The sequence below is a fragment of the Chenopodium quinoa genome, unplaced genomic scaffold (genome assembly GCF_001683475.1).
Source record: "Chenopodium quinoa cultivar QQ74 unplaced genomic scaffold, ASM168347v1, whole genome shotgun sequence".
NCBI classification, from domain to species: domain Eukaryota; kingdom Viridiplantae; phylum Streptophyta; class Magnoliopsida; order Caryophyllales; family Amaranthaceae; genus Chenopodium; species Chenopodium quinoa.
Window position 1 is genome coordinate 3,452,995 of NW_018742733.1, and position 24,852 is coordinate 3,477,846.

At 33.6% G+C, this 24,852-nt stretch overlaps 6 protein-coding genes across 6 annotated transcripts; 4 read left to right on the plus strand and 2 right to left on the minus strand.

Annotated features, from left to right (window-relative positions):
- Window positions 1-17: 17 nt before the first annotated feature.
- LOC110723891 (adenylyltransferase and sulfurtransferase MOCS3-like) lies at window positions 18-6,214 on the minus strand. The gene is made up of 11 exons (XM_021903297.1): window positions 5,030-6,214; window positions 4,329-4,421; window positions 4,099-4,154; window positions 3,923-3,987; window positions 3,702-3,776; window positions 3,518-3,596; window positions 3,074-3,112; window positions 2,846-2,954; window positions 2,322-2,440; window positions 1,546-1,662; window positions 18-687 (listed from the first exon to the last, which is right to left on the minus strand). Exons 1-11 carry the CDS (start codon window positions 5,289-5,291, stop codon window positions 304-306), a joined length of 1,398 nt encoding a protein of 465 aa, XP_021758989.1. The 5' UTR covers window positions 5,292-6,214; the 3' UTR covers window positions 18-303.
- Window positions 6,215-10,628: 4,414 nt separating this feature from the next.
- LOC110723644 lies at window positions 10,629-11,432 on the plus strand. Its single transcript, XM_021902987.1, has one exon. It carries the CDS (start codon window positions 10,629-10,631, stop codon window positions 11,430-11,432), a length of 804 nt encoding a protein of 267 aa, XP_021758679.1.
- Window positions 11,433-12,469: 1,037 nt separating this feature from the next.
- LOC110723589 lies at window positions 12,470-13,410 on the plus strand. The gene has a single exon (XM_021902937.1). It carries the CDS (start codon window positions 12,599-12,601, stop codon window positions 13,334-13,336), a length of 738 nt encoding a protein of 245 aa, XP_021758629.1. The 5' UTR covers window positions 12,470-12,598; the 3' UTR covers window positions 13,337-13,410.
- Window positions 13,411-14,646: 1,236 nt separating this feature from the next.
- LOC110723590 lies at window positions 14,647-15,942 on the plus strand. The gene has a single exon (XM_021902938.1). The coding sequence runs from the start codon at window positions 14,715-14,717 to the stop codon at window positions 15,471-15,473; it is 759 nt and encodes a 252-aa protein (XP_021758630.1). The 5' UTR covers window positions 14,647-14,714; the 3' UTR covers window positions 15,474-15,942.
- Window positions 15,943-17,569: 1,627 nt separating this feature from the next.
- LOC110723592 lies at window positions 17,570-19,670 on the plus strand. The gene has a single exon (XM_021902939.1). It carries the CDS (start codon window positions 18,875-18,877, stop codon window positions 19,610-19,612), a length of 738 nt encoding a protein of 245 aa, XP_021758631.1. The 5' UTR covers window positions 17,570-18,874; the 3' UTR covers window positions 19,613-19,670.
- A 2,298-nt stretch (window positions 19,671-21,968) lies between these two features.
- LOC110723645 lies at window positions 21,969-22,706 on the minus strand. The gene has a single exon (XM_021902988.1). It carries the CDS (start codon window positions 22,704-22,706, stop codon window positions 21,969-21,971), a length of 738 nt encoding a protein of 245 aa, XP_021758680.1.
- Window positions 22,707-24,852: the final 2,146 nt, after the last annotated feature.

A 24,852-nucleotide genomic window follows, 5' to 3' on the forward strand; every position in this document is an offset into this window, starting at 1 on the left:
TGGAAACATGGCCCAAGTAAAGATTCAAATGTTCATAGTATTGCTGTATCGCCTGTATAGGCTTATAAAAATTATCAGAAAACATGAAGTAATTTGTTACAGTATTCCTAAAAAAAAGAGAAGAAAGTAATTTGTTACAGTAGTGTAGTTGCTCAACATAGCTATAAAAGTTTTTCACTGTCATACAATGTGAACTTGAGAGAGGCAATGGGAAAATTAAATTTTCAAGGATTAAAACCAAGCCAAAAAAATTTCTAATCTAAAAAGCGAAAAGCAAGATTTATAATTTTTGTGTAATTGTTATTAGTAGGCAGGGAAATTAGGATCAACTTCATTTTGCCAAGATGTCAGTCCCCCGACAATATCCTTGGCTGAGGTGAAGCCATTACTGTGTAGTAATTGGACAGCTCTCTGAGAATCATTGCCTCTTCTGCAAACTGTATACAGATGAGCACCGGAAACACCTTTACGTGTTTCCTCTTCCTTCAAAGCGGCAGAGATTTCTGGTAATCGGGACTCCAAACTTGAAAGTGGGAGATTAAGAGAATTGGGAAGTGAGATTATGTCAAAATGATGAGCAGGTCGAACATCGACCAAAATATGTGCTTCTCCATTGACAACCTTCTCATTGTACTCCTTGCAGCTAATTCTTGAATCTGCAGGTACGAGGTTCAACTTTGGAGGAGCCTGCACCCAGATAAGATAATCGGGAAATCAGCCGTTTAAAACACATTTAAAACGAATTGCAGAAACCTGAACAAATTACAGCATGTAGTCGAGTCTCATGCATTACAAGATAATTCCTTAGCTATCATGATCATGAAGGCAGAGAGTTCATTTAAATATATCTTTTGTTTAATTCTGTGGCCTAGAAGAAATTATTAATGGTTAGTCGACCTAGTCTATGAATCATTCATACAACCAACAACTTTCTAAAATCTTAGGCAGTTCTTCTGTCATCAAAATTCATAATAAAGCTCTATGTACAATAATTAATGGCCACAACTCACACAGGAAGGGTGTGTTGATATAAAGTGCTTCAGCTTGCCAAGAGTACCTTTTATTGTGGGGAATACTTAAAATGCTTCAGCTTGCCAAGAATATTACCACCTTTTATTGCGGGGACTGCTAAATTTTAGAAAGATTATGCTGAACATAACAAATCATCATCATACACCAAGTAATCATTTTAAAGTATAGCATTTGTTTTGGTGCAAAATTTAGAGTAAAGCATATACCCTAAGAGTCTAAAACAGACATGCATGGGAATCCAGGTTTATCAAAGCATAGGCATCTTTCTAAAAGTCCCAACAAAAACCGTTGAAGATAGGACAACACTATCATATCCAGCGATATTTCAATATGATTAAATAGGAGAAATCTGAGACCAGAACAAACAATTCATTCAATAGAATTTGACTGTGTATACACTACACTTGCAGGAATAATTTTGATCCTATAATTACCAGCATTGGGAGGTCATAAATGATAATAACATTAGAGAACGTCAAGCTTAATATAAAACAAAAGAAAATAAAGTCTTACTGTTGACAGGGAAGAATGGGTGAACTTCTCGTAGTCAAATTCTCTAAAATGTTCAGGAGTAAATGCAGATTTTTCTCCACAGGCTTCACATTGTGGTGACTGTCCCCGTATTTTGACCTTAACAATGAGAAAATTTAACATTAGCAATCCGCAAGCACGAATGAGTTGTCAGCAAAACCCAATATAAATTAGAAAATAGAAGTAGAAAATAAATGCGTAGTACTTTTTTCAGTTCAATAGATTTTAAAAGAAGGTTGATATTGATAAAATCTTTAGGAAGTAAAGCTTGAATCAAATACCGAATTTATTCCACAAGGACATATCAGCAATGCCCAACACTCATTGTTCTCTTGAGTCTTTTGATTCACATTAAAGCACTAAGACTGACTGTGCAGGCACAAGTCAATAAGACTTTTAGTTGCTTATCTGATCCATTGATCATCACATAATTCAACAAAGAGCTTTGATGTAAAGGAGAAGTATTTTGTGGGTTTTCAGAGCACATTTAGAGTTATCCATATTGCTCACCAGCTTAAAACACATCAAACAAAATACAGATAGTAATGACAATATTACTATTTAAACTAATGTAAAATAGGTCAATGACTAGACGGAATAATCACTTTTGGTTCATGTAGCCGACTCCACTTATGGGATTAAGGCTTTGATTGATTAGTTGAAACTACTGTAAAATAGAAGAGGCACAATTTGAAAAGGAGATTGGAAAGGCATTGTTTGACAAGGCCAAACATCAGGAATGGGAATTTGAATCATACCACACGAATCCTTCCAGACAATGCATCAAATATAAGCATCCGTCCTGAAAGTGGCTCACCAACATCACTAGCAATTTTTATAGCCTCTAGGGCTTGTAAAGTTCCAATGACTCCAGGAACTGCAAAGCATAAGTTAGAGAAAATAATAAGCAGTTGTAATGCAAAAATAGAAGGTGATAAAAACCAAAAGTAATTCACAAGACACTGAATTAGGCAGCTGAAGAAGTTCTAAAAAAGAGCATAAAAAATCAGCAACTAGCAAAAATAGCAAGACTCAAACTTGATTATGCAGACAGCAACTCTGGTGAGTTGAAATAACATATTTAAGTGTATGCAATGCCAGGACCATTGCCTCAAACCCAATTTCTACACACTGTTTAATGCTTTATAACCACATTACTACAAATGGAATCCAAAACCACAAGCTGTAGAAGCACCATACAAAATGTAATCATTGAGTTTGAGACAAGCATGATATGCAGGCTGTATAAGTATATGTGAGTACTATGTCTTCAGCAACTCACCTACTCCAAGGACACCACTGTCCGAACATCTTTGACATGCTGTCATGGGTGGTGGAGCTGGAAATAGGCATCTATAACATGGGCCACCTTTGTAGTTGTAAATGGTAAGCTGTGAATACATTGTGATCAGTTCATACATAGCCAGCTTAAGATTTATAGAACATGATATCTTAAGCCAAAAATATAAGTAAAAAACTACGGAGTATATGACAATTACACAGGATATACCTGTCCTTCAAATCCTAGAGCAGCACCTGATACAAGAGGCTGCAGAATAAGAATTTAAAGATGTGAGAAATGGACTAATATTGCATAACCTAGGAGACAAAATGACATGCATATTACACATGACTCTATGGTGAATAATACTGAAAATCTACATGATCCTACTGCACAGTGAGCACACATGAAAGAACATATGACTAGGTGTATCAACCATCACATTCGTTACCTTTTCTTAATAACATTAGTTTAAACCTTCACACTGTTATTATTACTCACAGCAAGTTGTCAACGGATTATTGAATTTCCATATAAATCATCTATTTTTCTAGAGAAACATAATAAATTATACTTCCCTGACAATATTCTATTAAAACAGTGGTTTTAACAAATCAAACACCTGATAAAGTAACTCCAAGTAATTATCAGGGCTTTAAAATAACCCATTACCTTTTTCAACACAATACAACAATCATTGATCATGTAGCGACTTGGGACATTGTCTGTGGCATCAATTATTAAATCATACCTGCAAAATGCCATCAGTGAAGAATTATCAAGTCACAAACAAGTTGAGAGATAATTACTTAAATGAAGAATAATACACGAGTATAAAAGAATTTGGGAAAAGTACTTGCTAAAGATCTCCAAAGCATTTGATATTCGTAATGCTTCCCTATATTCAACAATCTCAATTGTGGAGTTGATCCTGAAACAAACATCAACATCAAGCCTAATAAAAAAAAAATGCTTATTTTTTTAATTTAATTTTATTATTATATTTTTTTTTTATGTTTGTATTATTATTTTTAATGTGGTAATCAGGCATAAGGATACAAGTAGAGAATTACGCACGAGCGACAGGCAGCAGCAGCAGATTCTACTTTGGACTTGCCGATGTAGGCCTCAGTATGGATAACCTAACGTCCAGACCATATTAAAAGGAGATTTAAGTTGGAAAAATTTTAATTTATAATACAACAGTAAGCAATTAACAATGTGATAAGAACAGAACAGTTTAAGGAGCACACCTGCCTATGCATATTATTAAGCTCCACTACATCATGATCAACAATACCAATTCGACCTGAAAGACAACCCGAAAATATTTTAGATTTGATGAAGTTCAGTTTCTTCAGTAAGTTTAATCATACGTAGCATTACATAACTGACAAATGTATCTTAAGTAGGATAGAATGTGGATTGCTAGGTGCAAATAATTGCCCGCTAGGTATAACATCACAACAAAATGACGTCTTACCGACTCCACAAGCTGCAAGATACAAAAGAGCTGGTGATCCCAAGCCTCCAGCTCCCACAACTAGGACCGATGACTTCAACAGATTTGACTGCCCTATAACAATCAAACAGTAAATCAAAAGAAACCTCTTAAACCTTTTGATATTATGCATAAACAAAAGAATAGCCCAACAATGCTATGTCAAACAATCATCTTTACACCAATTTCAACAAGTTCTTACATGATTAAACGCCATACGAAGTCTCCATAAACACACAAAAGCAACATGAACCCTTTTAAAATATTTAACAAACATGGTGAGCAATTGAGTATATACTATGCTGTGATTTAAATACTTTGAATAACCCAAAATTTGATCCCATTGCCTCAATTTTGATCCAAAATCTATATTAAGCATTGAAATCCAACAATGCAACAATTAAAGCAATGCTAATTTCCTTGCAATATTCTACTCCAATTGAAGAATTAATAAACTTTAATTAAACAAAAAAAACAAAAAACCCACAATTCAATAACATTACTCAAAAAATGAAAGATATCTGCTAAATTTAGTAAATTTGCACAATTTTAGCTACTCGAAAAGTCAAAATTACATGAACACTAAATTAAACAATATAAAAAAATAAAAATTAATGAAAGAAACAACAAACATCAGAAAAATCATGAAAAATGAATCATAGATTAAAAAGAAAAGGGGAAACCTTGAACGCCGAAAGAGGGGAGCAAAAGATGACGACTATAACGGTAAATAGCATCGGACGGTAATCCATGGCGGTTGCGGCTGGAATCAACGGTGGAGATTGAAGGGCAGGAACGGTTACATGGGGATTGTTCGGAAATCGAAGAATCTCGAAGCTGAGATTCTAGGGATGAAATTCGAGCTTCAATGTCGCTTTTTTGAGCTTTTAAAGCGTCGATTTCTTCAAGTAATTTAGTATTGGGTTCATCTTTGTGCGACTCCATTGTTGTCTGCAGTGAAGAGGTAGGAGAGAGAGTGATGTATTGAAGGTGATAAAAATGTCAAAAACCCTACGATTTTGACTTTTTGGGTTTATAGTCCAAAACAGTCAAAGGGTAAAAAATAATTCGGATTTTTCACCAAATACCACTGAATTTAAGCTTAATTCATCGTATACCACCAAAAACTTTGTAATACACCATATAACCTTCAGTTTTATGGAAATGTCACAACATGCCATTAATGACTAACGGAGGTTAACACCGTTAGTCATTAAGGTTAATAATGCCATGTGGCAGCTTGTGATTTGTTCCCTTCTAAATAATTTAATTTTAAATAATTATTTAATTAATTATTGAAAAAATAAAAAAAAAGAAAAAAAAACCTACCACCACCAACGTTCCCCCAGCGAGCCACCACCAACGACACCCCCCTGTCAGCCACCACCAACGAACCCCCTCGCCGGTGCGGAATCCGACCAGGACCTCCGCCGGCGCTCCTCCTCTTCCCCTGAACTGTCGTGCCTCCCTCGAAAACCCCATTGAATCACCTCAAAAACCCACTACCGCACTCGAAAAACCGTCCCCTAAACACCGGCCGACGTCGAAACCCGCCTCCCCCGCGTCGGCGAACGAATTCGCCTTATCCCGATGCCATCTCCACCCCATTGAACCACCACGTATGCCGAAACCCTAAAACCAAAATCTAGGGTTTCGATTTTGGTGTTTTGGGGTTTCGTGGTGGTGGTTTTCGGCAAGTTTCGTGGTGAAGGTTAGAGGGGTTAATCGGGGATGGGATGGAGGTTTTCGGCCGTTTTGCGAAGGTTAGAGGGGTTAATCGAGGCCGGGATGGAGGTTTTCGGTGATTTGCGAAGGTTAGAGGGGTTTTTCGAGGCTGGCTGGTGTTTTAAGGGTGGTGGTTATGGTGGTTTCGGGGGTAGGATTTGGGTCAAGGGGTGATTTTGAAGTTGTACTTAGATCGGCGGGGTGGTTGTTTGTATTGGGGGGTTCCGGCCGGCCGATTTCGAGGGTTTAGGGTGGCAACCGGCCAGTTTAAGGTGAGCCTAGGGTAAGGGTTAGGGTTTCGCGGTGGCTTGGGGGTGGGTGGTGGGTGGTGGGTTTTTTTCAATTTTTTTTTTACATATTTTTGTTTTTGTTTTAACTTTTTTTATTTGGACCAATTATTGAGTGTCACGTGGCATTATTAACCTTAATGACTAACGGTGATAACCTCCGTTGGTCATTAATGGCATGTTGTGAAATTTCCATAAAACTGAAGGTTATATGGTGTATTAGAAAGTTTTTGGTGGTATACGGTGAATTAAGCTTAAACTCAGTGGTATTTGGTGAAAAATCCGAAAATAGTTTTAGTTTAACCTTTGTGATAAACAAGTTTATTTAAGTTTAGTTTTAGTTTACCGGAAAACTGCTACTTTAAATAGGGGTTTTACACTTTTACCTATTATTATTGACGCAAAAGTTACACTTTTAGTTTAACCACCATCAAGAATCAACTAAACTATACGGAATAATTCTAGCAGCTAAGACCCTAAATTACTAATAGTTGGTTCGTGGAGGCGGATGCACGATCCACATGGTGCATCCGCTCCAAAATACAAAAAGGCGGAATGAACATTAAGATATATTCTAATAAACATGGTCATATAAAAGAACATAGTAGTCATTTTTAATGTACATGGACATATACATAAAAGAACATAGTGTTCATTTGTAATGTACATCAGTTTTTTATGCAACAATTTTATATATATATTTTTTTTAAAAGAAATTTTGTATAATGAAATAGATAAATAGTACTATAATTAATTTTTTTACCATACATTAATTACAAATCATTTCAAATATTTTTTTTTTTAACCAAAAGTTCACTTTCTCTCTCCAAACAAAACTTCAAATGTTGTACCCATTTAAATTCTTCAAACCTCAAACAAAATTTCAAGAAATTCGAAATTTTGAGCCCAAGATTGTTCAAGATGACAAATAAAAACGAAAGGTAAGACCAAATTCGACATTTATACTTGTTTATTTGACATTCATACTTGTTTATTTTGAGTTTGAGTGTTTGTTTTTTATAAATTTGATTGAAAATTGTAATATTTGATTTGATTGAAAATTAATTGCGATTTTGATATAATTTTGTTGTTGCAATGAGAAATAAAATGAAATTCTTGAAAAAGATCAACCGCTTAATACAAATAGACAAATTTAGAAAAAGTTGTAGATCCAAATAATACAATGTACATTAAATGTAACACCCCCAATTTACTAGCTAATAATAAACAATAAATTAAAGGAAAATAAATAACCTTTGAATAAAACTGCGGAAACATACACTTAAATCGGAGGTATTACCGCCACACTCGACAACATGTCAAGTGCTAAGGCTTACAAAATCCCAATAATTACATCCCAACAAATCTAGGTGAGCTATTTATACAACTTTACAAACTCGATATAAAAGAAACACTAATCGAAACACTTGAGCTCCTTTAGCTACGATCACTTGATCAACCTGCTTAAACAATCTTGACTGCTCACCATCAAGGACAAATTCCAAAATAGATCGTCGCAGGGCCACCATAAGAAAAAGACATGGCCGCAAACACAAATAGGATAGCAAAACAACACACACGTCAGCAAAAAGCTGAGTAATCATCACATATCAGAATATATAGTATAATAGAATGATTGACAACACTAGCTCAATTAAATAATGTAGTTTAAAACTACATTACACATTGTACTCTGAAAAATAACCTTTATCGACTCAACCTCGAATAATAATACGAACCTTTTACTCAATTAACTGATCATACCCAATAAGTGTGCCATGCTCGTTGTTCTATACCTAGCCTTGGACATGAGTAATTCGAATAACAAACCAACAAGTATAAAAACTTGAATACTCTCAATAACCAGAAAAACACCTTGAACCAGACCACATACGGGCCAATTCCCACTGTAGGGGACCATAGAAAAATAAATAATAAAGATTGTACCTCATTCTTAACTCATGATTATTATCCTCTTACCAACATGCCAAGGACTAAGGTATATAACTCCGAGCCTCAACCCAAGAACAAAATATAATTCTCAACCTTTTGATCTCATACATCGATCAAATAATCATTCAAAAACTAATAGACAATATCTCAACAATGGCACATGTTCCCAAATAATATAACAATTCGATTCATAAATATCTCCACTCTTATAGGGCTAATACTAGTACCCAAAATTAATTAATTCTCAACCAAAAAATAATACTCTGCATCAACAACCCTAAAACCTCGATAAAACAATACTCCCTATAGAAACAACATTAAAAACCCTAGAAAAATAACACAATCAATCAATATAACAATAATAGCAAGACAATTAAATCAGATCATATCATAAAATTATATACATATCAATCATATATACATACACTCAAGCATATGAATATCCAATTATACAATAATAATATAAAGTAATAATTATACAAACAATTCTAAAATAAATCTGTGTGATTACATATAATAAATAATAATTAAACATGAAGTTTGTGTGATTACCTTCGACAAAGTACAACAGAATGACAATATTCAAGGCAAATTATATAAAGTAACGTTGCAATTTGTGTAGCTTTTCTATTGATCTCACCATAATGATATAAATTATTATCATCATCATATTAAACAGCCAAAGGAAAGAATACACGGCTCTTTTTTTTTTTTTTTTTTTTTTTTTTAATTATTATAACCCGGTGTTCATTGGATGCTCCTATTTCTCTTTCTAGTGCTGGGTAGGGTTAAAGGATATAAATACTATCAAATAAGATAAGAAAATAAAATTTAAAGTATACAACTCTAATTTTATAATTTGTAAAATTATAAAATATACGGGTATTACATTAAAATACAGTAAAATGTTCTTTTTCATATACTTATATGATGCAAATAATACAATGTACATAAAATATGTAACCAACATTATAACATATATGTTCATTAGAATATAATACAATGTACATTATAATACAGTAAAATGTACATTTTCATATACATACATGATCATTACCAAATGTACATTTACTATATAAATAATGTTCTTTAATATTATCATGTTCTTTACTAATATTACAAATGTTCTTTAAATTTACAAAAAAACATATAAAACTGGATGTTCTTTATAAAATAGCTATATGTTCTTTACAAAACAACTATATGTTTTTTACTGAATAGCTAAATGTTCATTCCGCCTTTTTTTAAAGAACACTGGATGCACCAAGCATGGTGCATCCGCCTCCACAGAAAAAATTTCACTAAATTACTCCGTCCTAATTTTTTATGGACTGGATTATAGAATTATATTGAATCGTTAAACTAATTACCAAATAAAGAAGGATCAAACTAATTTGGGAATTTTGTCCTCAAACAAGATTCAAAGTTTGCTTTTATGATTGCTATAATCTAAGTTTTTAATTATTCGGACACATCTTCTATAAGTGTGAATTTTCAGACTTTTCGGACTTATGATTAGGTGGTTTTGAAATTGGAAACCGCACAATGGCTTTGTGATGTTTGAACTGGTGCATGAAATTGTTATAAACTTAGAATAATAACATAATATGGCATGCACCTTTAATAAAATTGAAGAGACTATAAAGATTTAAATTGAGAATAAGGAGTTTAAAGATTTAATATCAATCCATCTTGACATCTTAATTTTTATAGTATTCAATTACTTACTAAATAAAATTTCAGCTACTAAACAACCAGTACACACTCCACATCTCCACATATGCAAAGAAGGTAAAACTTGGTAGACATACATGCAGGAGCTTGAATGCTTGATACAAATTTATTCATTTGACAACTTATTTGGACATACTAAAGACAAACTAATTCACATGCTTTTAATATATCCCTTTTAACAGGACTTAAAATGCAACTAATTCATGTGTGCTGTTCACTTATAATCACTGATTTCGACATCACACGAGGATCATTGTGAAGCCATTCAGCATTCCTGCAGATTTAACAGATTGTACTGTTTCCTGTACTTATTGTACACAACTTGTGGATCATGATACAAAGCGTTGTAGCAAGACTTGTAGCTTGTACCAAATCTAAGGTCCCCTGCATGTCTACTACACATTAGCTGGTAAGTTGGGTGTTAAAAAACATAGCACAAACATTTGATCATGATATAAATTTTGTTGGTTGTTGTTGAAGGTGAGATTCTTCATATCTTCTGCTCAACTTAAGTATTTATTTCGCGATTACATGGACATATTGCATCATCTTTGGCCTTCAAATATCGAAAGCAACTACGAAAATGGTATCTCACCACATCCGTTCTTCTAGTTATCCCTCGAATTCTTACCCAATTGTTGATCAGTTGGAAGAACAATTGTGCAGATTAAGGTCATGTCAAGCTGCCTCGACTTCATCAGTCACCAGCAAACTTACAGGCCTTGAAGATTTATACAAGTGTGCTGATCAATTTCTGCAACTACCTCTGAATCAGAAAACAGTATGCCAAACTCAAAACAAAAATTGGGTTGAGGAGGTGTTAAATGGATCTTTAAGGCTACTTGACATCTGTGCCACCTCTCGAGATGCTCTAGTACAGTCTAAGGAGCGCCTGCAAGACATACAATCAGTGGTACGAAGAAGGTGCAGTGATGAAATTGACACTAGCAATGAAGTCGTTGAATACCTTAAAACACGAAAGACATCCAAAAAGATAATCAAGAAGTGCTTGAAAGATATCAAGGAAGTTGACAGAACTAATGAGACGAATGCCACTGAGAGCATGCTAACAGAAGTGCAAGCATTGACAGTTGATGTTTTCAAGTCCTTGTTGTCCTACATCAGTGGATCGCAGAAAGGTAGCTGGTCTTTCTCAAAACTTGTCATCCAAAGATCCGAGAAGGAAACAGAAGCATCCATCAGTGAATTTGAAGTTGTTGATGCTACTCTAGAGCTGATGATTAGCCAAAAAAAGAAAGTAAATGTTGATAAGTCACAAATAGTGAAATTAGAGTCTGAAGTTCAAGAAATCGATGAAGTGTTAACATGCTTATATAGGCATCTGGTTAGGACCAGAGCAACTCTCCTCAATGTTCTTAGTAACTAGTACAAAAATTATTCCATTACAAAATTTTTGATAGGTGAAAAAACATTCTAGCTATACACAAATAAACATTATAGAATTTTATCCAATTTGTGTTCCATTTTATTCTTATTTGAATTCATACCATCATACATTACAATATGCCAGATATGTAACACTAGTCAATACTTCAAATCAAAGGAAATTAACTGAGAGAGTTCAGATTACACCAAACTTTCTAGTTTATGTTTCAAGTCATTCTGTTTTTAAATTACATCAAATTGTGAAAGAAATGACTGTTAGCTTTAACACAATGTGACCAAGATAAATTTTGACTGATTATATATTGTGTATTTTCTTGATAAAAATTGAACAAAATAGGACGGTCTTTTTCCATTACAGAGTGTACTAGGACAAATGATGGCATTCACAATAACTAATCCTGTTACGATTCGATTTGTCTAGATGAACATAGCATGGTCTATCTGCTACAGGAAATTGCCTACTACTTTCAAGGATTATTCTACCTCATTCCTGTATCATATATTATATATATGTAATTTCCTACTAAGCACCTGAATTCAACGCTACTCGTGTGCATCATGGCAAATCATTGAGCACTCCTGCAGTACATTATATATATACTAGAGATGAGTACTTGTCATAGCCACTTGTGCATAGCGCATTATTAGGATCATGATACAAGACTTTGTAGCAGAATATATATATATATATATATATATATATATATATATATATATAAAGAACTTAGATCACCAAAAGATCATATTCACTATAATAAGGAATTACACAAGATTCAGAAATCACATTAGCTGTTTAGTTTGGTGCTATTAAGCACAGAACAAACATTGGAGAGAAGCTATTGCAGGTATTGTCTGGTAGTTGTATATCAGAAAATCCTTCATTTCTTTAATTAGCCTTAATTGATGTGTAATGTTAACAAATTATTTAATCATCGATTGATTCATTAGTTGGCGAAAGAAGAGACAATGAGAAACAAGCCCAACGAAGACCATGTTATCAGACAGAGTTTCATTTAATTTTTTGATGCCTTATGTCTTCTGTTACCTTGGTATAAATAGAGTCTTTAGAATGAGTTATTCATCAAATCAAAATTTCTATCTTACAACTCTAAGCCTCTTAACAAAACTAAAAAAAGAATATCTAAAATGGCTTCCATCCATACTCGATCTTTCAGTTTCCCTTCAAACTCTCACCCCGTTTCAGAACAATTGGATCAACAATTGAACAGATTGAGATCATCTCAAGCTGCTTCTACTTCATCCCTTACAAGCAAGCTTAGCGGCCTTAATGATTTATACAAGTGCGTTGAAGAGTTTCTTCAACTGCCCCAAAATCAGAAAACCGTATCTCAATCTCAACAAGTATTAGATGGATCTCTAAGACACCTTGACATTTGCTCCACATCTCGGGATGTCTTGGCAATGACAAAAGAAAGTATCCAAGACATTCAATCAGTTCTTCGAAGAAGGTGCAGTGGTGAACTTGACATTACTAATGAAGTTGCTGAATACCTAAAAACAAGAAGAGCATCCAAGAAGACAATCAAGAAGTGCTTGAAAGATATGAATGCAGTTGAGCCCGTTGCCATTGAGAGCATGCTCAAGGATGTGCAAGCGTTGACTGCTGAAGTCTTTAACTCCTTGTTGTCTTACGTCGGCGGATCACAGAAGAGTAGCTGGTCTTTCTTTAGCCAAAGATCTGAGAAGAAAGCAGCAACTTCCTTTGATGTTGTTGATGCTCTTCTTGTGAAGAAAGTGAATGTTGATATGTCACAACTAGTAAAATTAGAGTCAGAAATTCAAGAAATCGACGAAGTTTTGGAATCATTGTTTAGGCATTTGGTGAAGACCAGATCAACTCTTCTCAATGTCCTTAGCAATTAGAATAGAAATTTATCTCTGTACAAAATATTTTTTGATACATGAATATACGTACAAATGAATATACTATACATACAATTATCTCGAATTTTTTCTGTGTTATACTGTTATTCAAGTTCATACTTTCAATCATGCCTTAAAGACACTTAAATATTTGAAATGAAGGTAAAATAAAATAATAAAAATGACTGATAGTATGAGACATCATACATGATTTATTACAGTTAACAAAAAACAGTAAATATTGTTTTAGTTGATAATTTAAGAAATTCTCTGTTTTCTAAGACAAATTAGAGGAAATGATAAGCCTTTTCTTAAGAAAAAAAAAAAGTTAACATAAGTAAATTCTTCATTAAGATTATTATGAAAATTCAACTAAGGTTGATTATCAGAATGATTCCATGTGCAGGGAAGCGTTGAATTGTATCGCGAATTAATTGCTAATTAGCTGTACGATTCCAATTGTCTGCAGGAGCTTCAGAAATCAGTATAATATTGTTGTATAAGGGCGTGTATGACAGTCATTAAAAATGCAGGTTCTTGTTGTATATAGACAATATAGTCAGGTACTTACCTACAAATTTGGATCATGTACACAACTTCATTGTTGTTTATTAATGTTTTTGACGTTCCTATCCTCGCGATTGTATTCATATGTATTAAAATAACAGAATATGTGATTTGTTAAGTAGCCAACTGATAAAATGTGTCATTTCTACTCGTGTGTAGCAGTTGCTTAGGATCATGATGCACATACAGGGAGCAGCATATAACATTGAATATTTTGTGAATATAAGTACATAATTTTATATAGGTTGTTCATATATATGTAATAGGCACCATTAAAGAAGAGTACTCCTGCAGTACATTATACTAGAGACGAGTACTTGTTTTGCCACTCGTGTATAGCGCATTAGTAGGATCATGTACAAAACTTTGTACTTTGTAGCAGAGCATTACTATAAAAAATAAGGTTCATGATCATATTCGTTGTAATAAGTGTATGCACACGATACAGAAATCACATTAGAAACATATAACAAACATTTGTAAGGAGCTATTTTAAACTAAGACATTATCTTGTAGACATTGTCTGGTTGTTGTATAGCAGAAAATCCTTCATTTCTTTTATTCGCCTTAATGGAGTATATGGTATCAACAAATTATTTAATCATCGATCGATTCTTTAGTAGGCGAAAGAAGAGACAATGTTAAACAATCCAAAGGAAAGACATGTTATTTCTCTGAGTTATTTATTTTTTGATTCCTTTTGTCTTCTATTGCTTTGGTATAAATAGAGCCAAAGAAGATGAGTAAGTCATCAAATCAAAACTTCTATCTTTCAACTCTTAGCCTTAAAACAAAGTATAAAGAACATAAAATGGCTTCTTACCACACTCGATCTTTCAGTTTCCCCTCAAACTCTCACCCCGTTTCTGAGCAATTGGATCAACAATTGAACAGATTGAGATCATCTCAAGCTGCTTCTACTTCATCCCTTTCAAGCAAACTAAGCGGTCTAAACGACTTATACAAGTGTGTTGAAGAGTTCCTTCAACTACCCCAAAATCAGAAAACCGTATCTCAATCTCAACAAGTATTAGATGGATCTCTAAGACTCCTTGACATTTGCTCCACATCTCGGGATGTCTTGGCCTTGACAAAGGAAAGCATCCAAGACATTCAATCAGTTCTTCGAAGAAGGTCTAGTGGTGAACTTGACATTACCAAGGAAGTCGCCGCATACCTTAAAACACGAAAGTCATCCAAGAAGACAATCAAGAAATGCTTGAAAGATATCAATGCAGTTGACAAAACTAACGAGTCTATTGCCATCGAAAGCATGCTCAAGGATGTGCAAGCATTGACTGTAGAAGTCTTTAACTCCATGTTATCCTACATCGGCGGATCACAGAAAAGTAGCTGGTCTTTCTCTAAACTTGTTGGACAAAAATCTGAGACGGAAGCAGCAACATCTTTTGATGCTGTTGATGCTATTCTTGTGAAGAAAATGAATGTTGATATGTCACAACTAGTAAATTTAGAGTCAGAAATTCAAGAAATCGACGAAGTTTTGGAATCATTGTTTAGGCATCTGGTGAAGACTAGATCAACTCTTCTCAATGTCCTTAGTTATTAGATAGAACAGAAATTTTTCCTGTACAAAAATTTTGATACATGAACATACAATACAAATGAATATACATGATACTGATACAATTATCTCAAATTTTTGTTGGGTTTATCAATTTTATACTTTCAATTACGCATTAATCATACAAATTATGAGATACAAGATTCACTCAATCCACAAACAGAAATCAGTAAATTTAACTTGTTATTTCTTGTAAATTATCAGAGAAATTCTCTGTTTTCTAAACACAATGAATGAAAATAAAAAAAAACCTCCCTTGAGAAAAACAAAAAAACTAAAATTGAATTAAAAAAATACAATAATTCTTCTAGCATTTATTCATCACATAATAGAGAGAAGTAGGAATCTAATTGAGGGACGGAGGGATTACAGTCTATAATTAAGGTCGATTATCAGAATGACTCCCTGTGAAGGTAAGCTGTAAGATTCTAATTGTCTGTAGGAGCTTCAACAAACTCAGTATTAATGTAATAAGGGCGTGTATGACTGTCGATAAAAATGTGTGTTCTTGTTGTATACAAGTATATTATTTAGGTATTCGCCTACAAATTTGGATCATGTACACGAGTTCATTAACATTTTTAAGGCTCCTTTGCTTGCAATTATGTTCAATTCGTTTAAAATTGACAGAAAATGCAAATCATTAATTGATTTGTTAGCTAGCTTACTGATAAAATGTGTCATTTCTACTCGTTTATAGCAATTGCTTAGGATCATGATGGACGTACAGGGAGCAGGATATGATATCGAATATTATTGTGAGGATCATTAGACGATTTTTAAATTGATTGGTAGTTCAAGTCATTTTTAATATATGAAGTATATATATGTTATTCGAGCTCTTTATTTCACCTTAATAGCTCGTGCTGGATCTTTAACACTCAGACATGGTCATACAGATAGAATATTTAGGCATGCAAAAATCAAAATCATGGAGAATTTCCACAAGACAACTTAGTTGAACACTTAGAATGAAACGACCCTTAAAAAAAAAAAAAAAAAAAAAAAAAAACCAATGTAACATTCCTATAATATTATTTCAAAAGTTGATGTTGTACATGCTCAAACTATAATATAAAAATGAATAATGGTACTTATTACATATTGAGTTAGTTGTAATAATCTTTTTGAGGTTTTTGATTTTTTTAAAAATAAAATACAAATAAAGATTTATTTATGATAATTAAAAAGTACCATCGTTTTTATTTTAGGGTATGTATACATGGACATTAATTTTGAAATATGATATATAGTGTAGTACCTCGAGACAACCTGCTTATTTTACGGAGTAACTCATTAGCTAACTTTTTTAATGTACGGAGTAGCTGGCTCATACACACAACATTAGCATGTACACATAGGGCATGATCGACTTCATGATGACCTAACTCTTTAGAAACGTTTAGGTTCACAAATTAAAGTGGTATGAGTTTGAAATTAGGAATAAAACTAGGGTGGTATGAAGTTGGAACTTAATTCTCAATACCTTGTGTTTGATTGTTGTACAAAAATGAAAATTTTCCTTTCGTTTGATACCTTGAGGCTGGAGTTGTGGTATGAGTCATACATACCTCCCCCTGTTGAGTTTCAAAACCCCATACCATTTGGGTTTAAGAAATGGTTTTAGAAATTAGATTTTTCTTAGCATAAACAAACATGAGGTATGTAAACCCTATACCTCATACCAAAAACTTACAAACCAAATTCTCCCAAAACATGAAAACATGAATTCCATAGTTCGGTATGACGAGTTGTGCATGCCCCCTTGATGGAATCAAAAAGAGCACGAAGCAATGTCACAACTTTCCCCTTAGTACTGTCTTGTACTATGTTACTCAAACTCTTCATTTCACTTCACGTACCCGTGTCGGATCCTCGACACTTGGACATGGATATGACACTCGGACACTTCACTTTTAGTTCAAAATCATGTCATTTTTTTATCAAATAGCTGAGTTAGACACTTGGACACATACCCGTGTCGGACATGGGTACTCGAGTCCAAGTAACATAGGTCTTGTACATAGTTGTACTTGGTCATCATACATATGAGGGCAATCCAAGCTTGGCTTAACCCAGCCAACGCGAGGCCAAATAATTCCTAATTTTGGGTAAATATCTCAAATTTGCTTAGTTTCACAACTAGAGGACCACAGTTTTCAATACTACTTTCGTTTCTTATTCTTCGTAATTTGCAACAAAGAAATATTTTATATGATAAAGGTTGAAAGATGACTTCCAACCTTCAATATCGCGTAATTCGGCTTTTCGAAGCCATTCCAAAATCCAAACTACTCAAATTGCTGCTCTCACCAGTCACCACGTGGCTCTTATACCTTCAAGGAATCTACACATGCGCTCGGTTGAGAATTGAGGTTGCTTTGTTGCATTCCGTCACCTGAGTTTAAGGTGGATGTACTCTAGCCAATAACTGAGATTGAAATGGTTGCACAGAAGATGTTTGATGAAATGCCTAAATGAAATAATATTCGCTTTATTGCTTGGAACGCTTTGATACGTTGTTTGGTGACTTGATGTAGGCAGCTTTCCTGATGATGATTCCGTGCTTCGTGTTCTTTCTCTGCGTCCACTCGAACGAGGGCTTGGATGAAGAAATAAGCTCAAGGACTAAACTAAGGCGCATAAGTTAGACAGTTATAAAGGTCATTGCAGGGTGTAATGTAGTGATTGATATATATGGAGAAGGTGAGTTCATTGCCGCATAAACCGTTATGTGTTTGGCAAATGGCAATGTTGGGTGTTAGAGGAGTATTATTCCGGGGAACACGGATGGTTATGGAGTTATGGAGTTTGCAGTGAATGAGCGCGAGCATGGCAGCAATTAGCAATTCTTTGAGCACTCTCTACGGCATATATAATATGTGAGATAGGTACTAAACTCTTCCACTCGTGTTTAGCGCGTTTTAAGGATCAGGATGTTTAAATTTATAGCAGAGTACTGTATGCTAAAACTTAGCTAATCACCACATGATTTCACTTAAACAAGGGGATACAGAAAGAAAATGCATCAGATGTTGGGAGTTAACAAACATTAGACAGGTATTGGATTAAAATAAGACGAATCTTGCAGATTTTGTATTGGTTGTTGTAGAACAATGGATCCTTCATATCTTTTCTTTAATTGATATTAGCTGAAAGTCCACTATTGATCGACTCGTTGCCTCGTTGGTTGGCCAGCTGAGAAGAGACAATGTGAAACAACCCCAAAGGAAAACCATGTTCTCTCTGAGTCTTACTTAATTTTTGATTCCTTTTGTCTTCTGTTTCTTTGGTATAAATAGAGCCAAAAGAATGAGATAATCAACAACTCAAAACTTCAATCTTATAACTCTAAGCCTCTTAACAAACTTAAAAACAATATCAAAATGGCTTCTATCCACACTCGATCTTTCAGTTTCCCCTCAAACTCTCACCCCGTTTCTGAGCAATTGGATCAACAATTAAACAGGTTGAGGTCTTCTCAAGCTGCTTCTACTTCATCCTTGACCACCAAACTTAGTGGTCTAAATGATTTATACAAATCAGTTGAAGACTTTCTTCAATTGCCCCAAAATCAGAAAACCGTTTCTCAATCTCAACAAGTATTGGATGGATCTCTAAGACTCATTGACATTTGCTCAACATCTCGAGATGTCTTGGCAGTGTCAAAGGAACAGATCCAAAACATTCAATCAGTTTTTCGAAGAAGGTGCAGTGGTGAACTTGACATTACTAATGAAGTCGCTGAATACCTAAAAACAAGAAGAGCTTCCAAGAAGACAATCAAGAAGTGCTTGAAAGATATGAATGCAGTTGAGCCCGTTGCCATTGAGAGCATGCTCAAGGATGTGCAAGCATTGACTGCTGAAGTCTTTAACTCCTTGTTGTCTTACATCGGTGGATCACAGAAGAGTAGCTGGTCTTTCATTAGCCAAAGATCTGAGAAGAAAGCAGCAACTTCCTTTGATGTTGTTGATGCTCTTCTTGTGAAGAAAGTGAATGTTGATATGTCACAACTAGTTAATTTAGAGTCAGAAATTCAAGAAATTGATGAAGTTTTGGAATCATTGTTTAGGCATTTGGTGAAGACAAGATCAACTCTTCTCAATGTCCTAAGTAACTAGAATAGAAATTTATACTTGTACAAAAAATTTTGATCCGTGAATATACATACAAATGAATATACTATACATACAATTTTCTCTAATTATATTTGTGTTCTTCAAATTTATTCTTTCAATTATTTTTTCAATCGCACCAAAGTTACTCTTGAAGCCTGAAAAACAGATGGTAAAAATAATATTTAACGGTTTAAGATGCATGATTACAAAAGTCAATTACTGTATTATACTCTGTAAGTAATTCTTTGTTTCTAAAGTGAAATCGGAAGGTAAAAAAAAGTCTCTTTGAAGAAATATTAATAAAATGGAATAATAAATACAATTATTTTCCAATAAAAGAGATTATGATTAATTGAAGGTTGATTATCAGAATGGCTCCATGTGAAGATACGCGTTGAATTGACTTATGAGTGCATAGCTTATTAGCTGTTAATATTCCATATGTCTGCTAGAGTGCTTCAAATATATTGTAGTAAGGGTGTGCATGAATGCATGAAATTGTATGGTCTCCTATAGTCAGGCACTCTCCTTTATTCTCGGTTCATTTCCACTCGTGTGTAGCTGTTGCTTAGGATCATGTTGGATGTACAGGGTGCAGGATATGGCATTATATGTTATATCAATATATATATGTACAATCCAAAATCAATAGTCAATCAATCCAAGCATTGTTCGTGATATAAATTAGCTGGCAAGTTGAGTAAGAAGAGAAAATATGAAAAATAACCTTAGAAACCCTTACAGATAAATAAAATCTTGTTATCTTTCACTTGTTATAAGATTCTATCTGCTCTCTCCATTTTTATAGCTTTAGCTTGCATAATTGCATGATTTCGTAGTATTAACAATTGATTCTGAGTTTAATTGTTTAGGGCTTGTTTGTCATCAGTTTTGGTTTTTAGTTTTCTGTTTTTTTGAAAACCAAAAACAGGAAACAAGAAAAAGGTGTTTCCATTTTTCTGTTGTCAGTTTTTAAAATTATCATAATTTTAATAAGTTTGTATAATTTTTGATTCATTATGGGACACATATCATATACTTTTAGAAAACAAAAAACCAAAAAACAGAAAACCACAGCAATGTCAAACGAACCCTTAGGTTTCTGATTTATTAAATAACTTATATCAGATTTTAATGTGGCAGTTTATGACATTACATATGTTTGGACTTCAGGGCATCCTTATTATTCTCTACAGTTGAGCAGGCTCAGATCAATCAACTAATTAGGTCAAACCAAGGCGTAAATCTACATGCCAAGCAAGCTAGGACTAAGAAGTTCAGGAAGAGTAGGTAATAGCTCGGATGAACTCTACTACTCTAGTCATTTTGAAAACGAAAACTAGGATGTTAACATGGTAGTACATACTAAACACTTACCCTCGGTTGGATCCCTTACTACCCTCACTTGTTCATCATGTTGAAGGACGATGTTTAGTTCTAGCTTAGGAGAGGTGATTCTTCTAAGTTGCAAGAGTCCCAAAGGACACAAATTTTCACTAATTAAAGACATTTAGTATTTATTCAATTCACTTTTTGTACATTTTTTCTAACAAATAATTTTCACTAATTAAAGACATTTAGGATTGCATATATTGATCTAACATACAATGTCATATCCTGATCCCTGTATGTCCATCATGATCCTAAGCAACAGCTACGCACGAGTGTAAATGACAACCATATATCAGTAGGATAGCTAATAAATCAATTAATGGTTAGCAATTAGCATGTTTTTTAAATAGATCGAGTAAAATTTGATGAACATATAGGAATCTCAACGTCACCTTCCCTTAAAAAATGTAAGAACTCGTGTGTATGATCCTAGAATAAAGGGGTGTGCTTGACTGTAGGAGACCATGCAATTTTATGCATTCATGCACACAATAAATTATCAAGCTTTCCAGCAGACATCTGGAATATTAACAGCTAATAAGCTATACATTCTTTAGTAGATTCAACGCGTACCCTCACATGGAGTCATTATTGTGAATTTGTGATAAACAGATAATTAACCTTCATATCAGAAGCTGATAATTACTTGCTGTATTTTTATTATTATTATTTTTTTTAATTTATTTATTTCTAATAGAAAAACTTTTTTTTCCCTATAATTTCATATCAGAAACTGATAATTACTTGCTGTATTTTATAAAATTTAGTAAATCATGCAATACGTACTTTCAGATTTTTTTACCCTTTGTATTTCAAGGATGCAGTAACTTTGGTACGATTGAAAGAATGATTGAAAGAATAAAATTGAAGAACACAGATAAAATTAGAGAGAATTGTACGTATCGTATATTCATTTGTATAGTATGTTCAAGTATCAAAAATTTTTGTACAGAGATAAATTTCTGTTCTAGTTGCTAAGGACATTGAGAAGAGTTGATCTTGTCTTCACCAAATGCCTAAACAAGGATTCCAAAACTTCGTCAATTTGTTGAATTTCTGACTCTAAATTTACTAGTTGTGACATATCAACATTCACTTTCTTCACAAGAATAGCATCAACAGCATCAAAGGAAGTTGCTGCTTTCTTCTCAGATCTTTGGCTAAAGAAAGACCAGCTACTCTTCTGTGATCCGCCGATGTAAGACAACAAAGAGTTAAAGACTTCAGCAGTCAATGCTTGCACATCCTTGAGAATGCTCTCAATGGCAACGGGCTCAACTGCATTCATATCTTTCAAGCACTTCTTGATTGTCTTCTTGGAAGCTCTTCTTGTTTTTAGGTATTCGGCGACTTCATTGGTAATGTCAAGTTCACCGCTGGACCTTCTTCGAAGAACTGATTGAATGTTTTGGATTTGTTCCTTTGACACTGCCAAGACATCCTGAGATGTTGAGCAAATGTCAATGAGTCTTAGAGATCCATCCAACAATTGTTGAGATTGAGACACGATTTTTTGATTTTGGGGTAGTTGAAGAAACTCTTCAACACACTTGTATAAATCATTTAGGCCACTAAGTTTGGTGGTCAAGGATGAAGTAGAAGCAGCTTGAGAAGACCTCAATCTGTTCAATTGTTGATCCAACTGCTCAGAAACGGGGTGAGAGTTTGAGGGGAAACTGAAAGATCGAGTATGGATGGAAGCCATTTTAGATATTCTTTTTTAGTTTTGTTAAGAGACTTAAGAGTTGAAAGATGGAAGTTTTGAGTTGTTGGATATCTCATTCTGAAGCCTCTATTTATACCAGGATACTAGAAGACAGAAGGAATCAAAAATATAAATGTAACTCAGAGAGATAACATGCTTTTCCTTAGGGTTGTTTCACAATGTCTCTTCACAGCAAACTAATTTTTTTGTGAATATTATTATAGACTTGATATCAATTAAATTAATGAATAGCAGGATATTATGTTATGCAACAACCAGTACAAAACTGCAAGGTGTGGTGTTATTTTAATCAAGCTCCTTAAGAGCTGTTTCTTTTAATCAGCAGTCCATGTTCCGCGCTCAATCACTGCAGTGTAAACTGCGCGCTCAATCAGTCATATGACCCATTCGTGCTTGACGCTCAATGATAGAGTATAAAACGTATTACTGGGCCTCAACCATCAGCTTATACTCTATCACTCAATTGCTTCAATCCAAAATCCAGCACCCGTCCGTGTTGAAGCTAAGACTCATTTGCTGTATACTTCAAATTAGTCAATTGCCAAACTCATCACACGCTTTATCGACGAATCAAGCATTCATCAGTCACTGCATTACACAGTACTATATGTTGTCTATGACTTTCAAAACCAATTTCTCCGTGTCAATGTAGGACTAGAAATTGATTATTCCCTCTTCAGAGCCTCCGTTTGAGAAGTGGCAGAAAAAAAAAGTAAACTCCAATTCAGAAACCAAAGCAGTCCAAGAAGTAATATCTCTCATAGGCATTTCATCGAACACCTTCTTCGTGCAACAAATATATAGCCATTTTGATTTAAAGCGATGATGGTGATAGATGAAGGCCACGGTGGTGGAAATGTGTCAGCTTGGGTTATTAAAAGGGAGGTGTTAGATAGGATGGTTTGGGAAATTTTTTGAGGGTATTTGTGTAACTCCATCTATTGTTAACCATGATTAAGAGTTGTTAGTTTAATAATTGGGTTTTAATGTCATTAATGCTATAATTAATATAATAACTATAATACATGATTACAAGCTTATCCCTGATAATAACTTTGGCGAAAATTGATTTAATCTAATAATATCCCGCTCGATTGTTAAAAAAAAAAAAAAAAAAAAAAGGTGAAAACTGAGTGTTACCAAAGATAATTTTTTTTTTTTTTTTTTTTTTTTTTTTGAAACAACTAAATTGAGGATTGAAACCAATGACCTATATTGTACATTTGTACAGAAATCTTCATTGATGTTTGCTATTATGCCAAGATTTTAGTATTGGTGTCGTCCATTTTAAAATTTTCACTCCAAACAAAATCTTCATTAAGTTTATGTTCATTTCGAGTTATTTTAAATCTATACTACTTATATTGTCATATGGTTTTACTAATATCATTCTTTTCCGTTTTCAAGTAAAAATGGTTCAATTTTTCGAATATAGGGGATGATCATTGGTTAAACATAGAAAAAGTGGAGTGAAGAGTAAAGTGGCCCAAAATCGAAATGTTGTTTTTCTTCAAAATTTTAAGTGGTACATTTTGATTTACATGCCTTTTTTATTTTTTTTTTATTTTTATTTTTTTTAAAGGTGATTTACATGCCTATCGACGCACAATTTTAACTCTTAATATTTAACTAGGTTAAATCCCGTGCATTTGCACGGATGTTGAATAATTATAATAAAAAATATAAGAAGTAACAATTACACACAAAAAAAAGAAAAGAAACGATTGATCAAGTATTAAAGCCCATGAAATATGTTAAAACACCGCAAACATATGATAAAAAATTATTTAAATATGTAATACTCTGTATTTATATAGTGCAAGTTGATATGTTTGGAAATTTAGTTTAGAATTATATAAAATGAAAGTCATTATCTAGATTCAAACCTTTATTTTATATAATAACAATGTTTTTTTTAGAAAGTAATTTTGGCAGGTAATTTTTTAGTAATATATTGTCAAGTGCCCCTTTAGATTCGCTTTTAGTAATATGTAATTGATTATTTAGTTATAAAAAATATGCATCTTGAAAATACATTATCGAGACAATTTCAACAAGAATACAATCTATCTTTTATAAAAAAAAAACAAGAATACAAGACCCAATTTAACTATGTTTATCGATA

Coding starts and splice junctions, on each gene's coding strand:
- LOC110723891 (XM_021903297.1), bottom strand. CDS start 5,291: ATGGAGTCGCACAAAGATGAACCCAATACTAAATTACTTGAAGAAATC. Junction 3,777..3,922: donor GCTGCTGCTGCCTGTCGCTC/GTGCGTAATTCT, acceptor TGTTTGTTTCAG/GATCAACTCCACAATTGAGA. Junction 688..1,545: donor CCCATTCTTCCCTGTCAACA/GTAAGACTTTAT, acceptor ATCTGGGTGCAG/GCTCCTCCAAAGTTGAACCT.
- LOC110723589 (XM_021902937.1), top strand. CDS start 12,599: ATGGCTTCCATCCATACTCGATCTTTCAGTTTCCCTTCAAACTCTCAC.
- LOC110723645 (XM_021902988.1), bottom strand. CDS start 22,706: ATGGCTTCCATCCATACTCGATCTTTCAGTTTCCCCTCAAACTCTCAC.
- LOC110723592 (XM_021902939.1), top strand. CDS start 18,875: ATGGCTTCTATCCACACTCGATCTTTCAGTTTCCCCTCAAACTCTCAC.
- LOC110723644 (XM_021902987.1), top strand. CDS start 10,629: ATGGTATCTCACCACATCCGTTCTTCTAGTTATCCCTCGAATTCTTAC.
- LOC110723590 (XM_021902938.1), top strand. CDS start 14,715: ATGGCTTCTTACCACACTCGATCTTTCAGTTTCCCCTCAAACTCTCAC.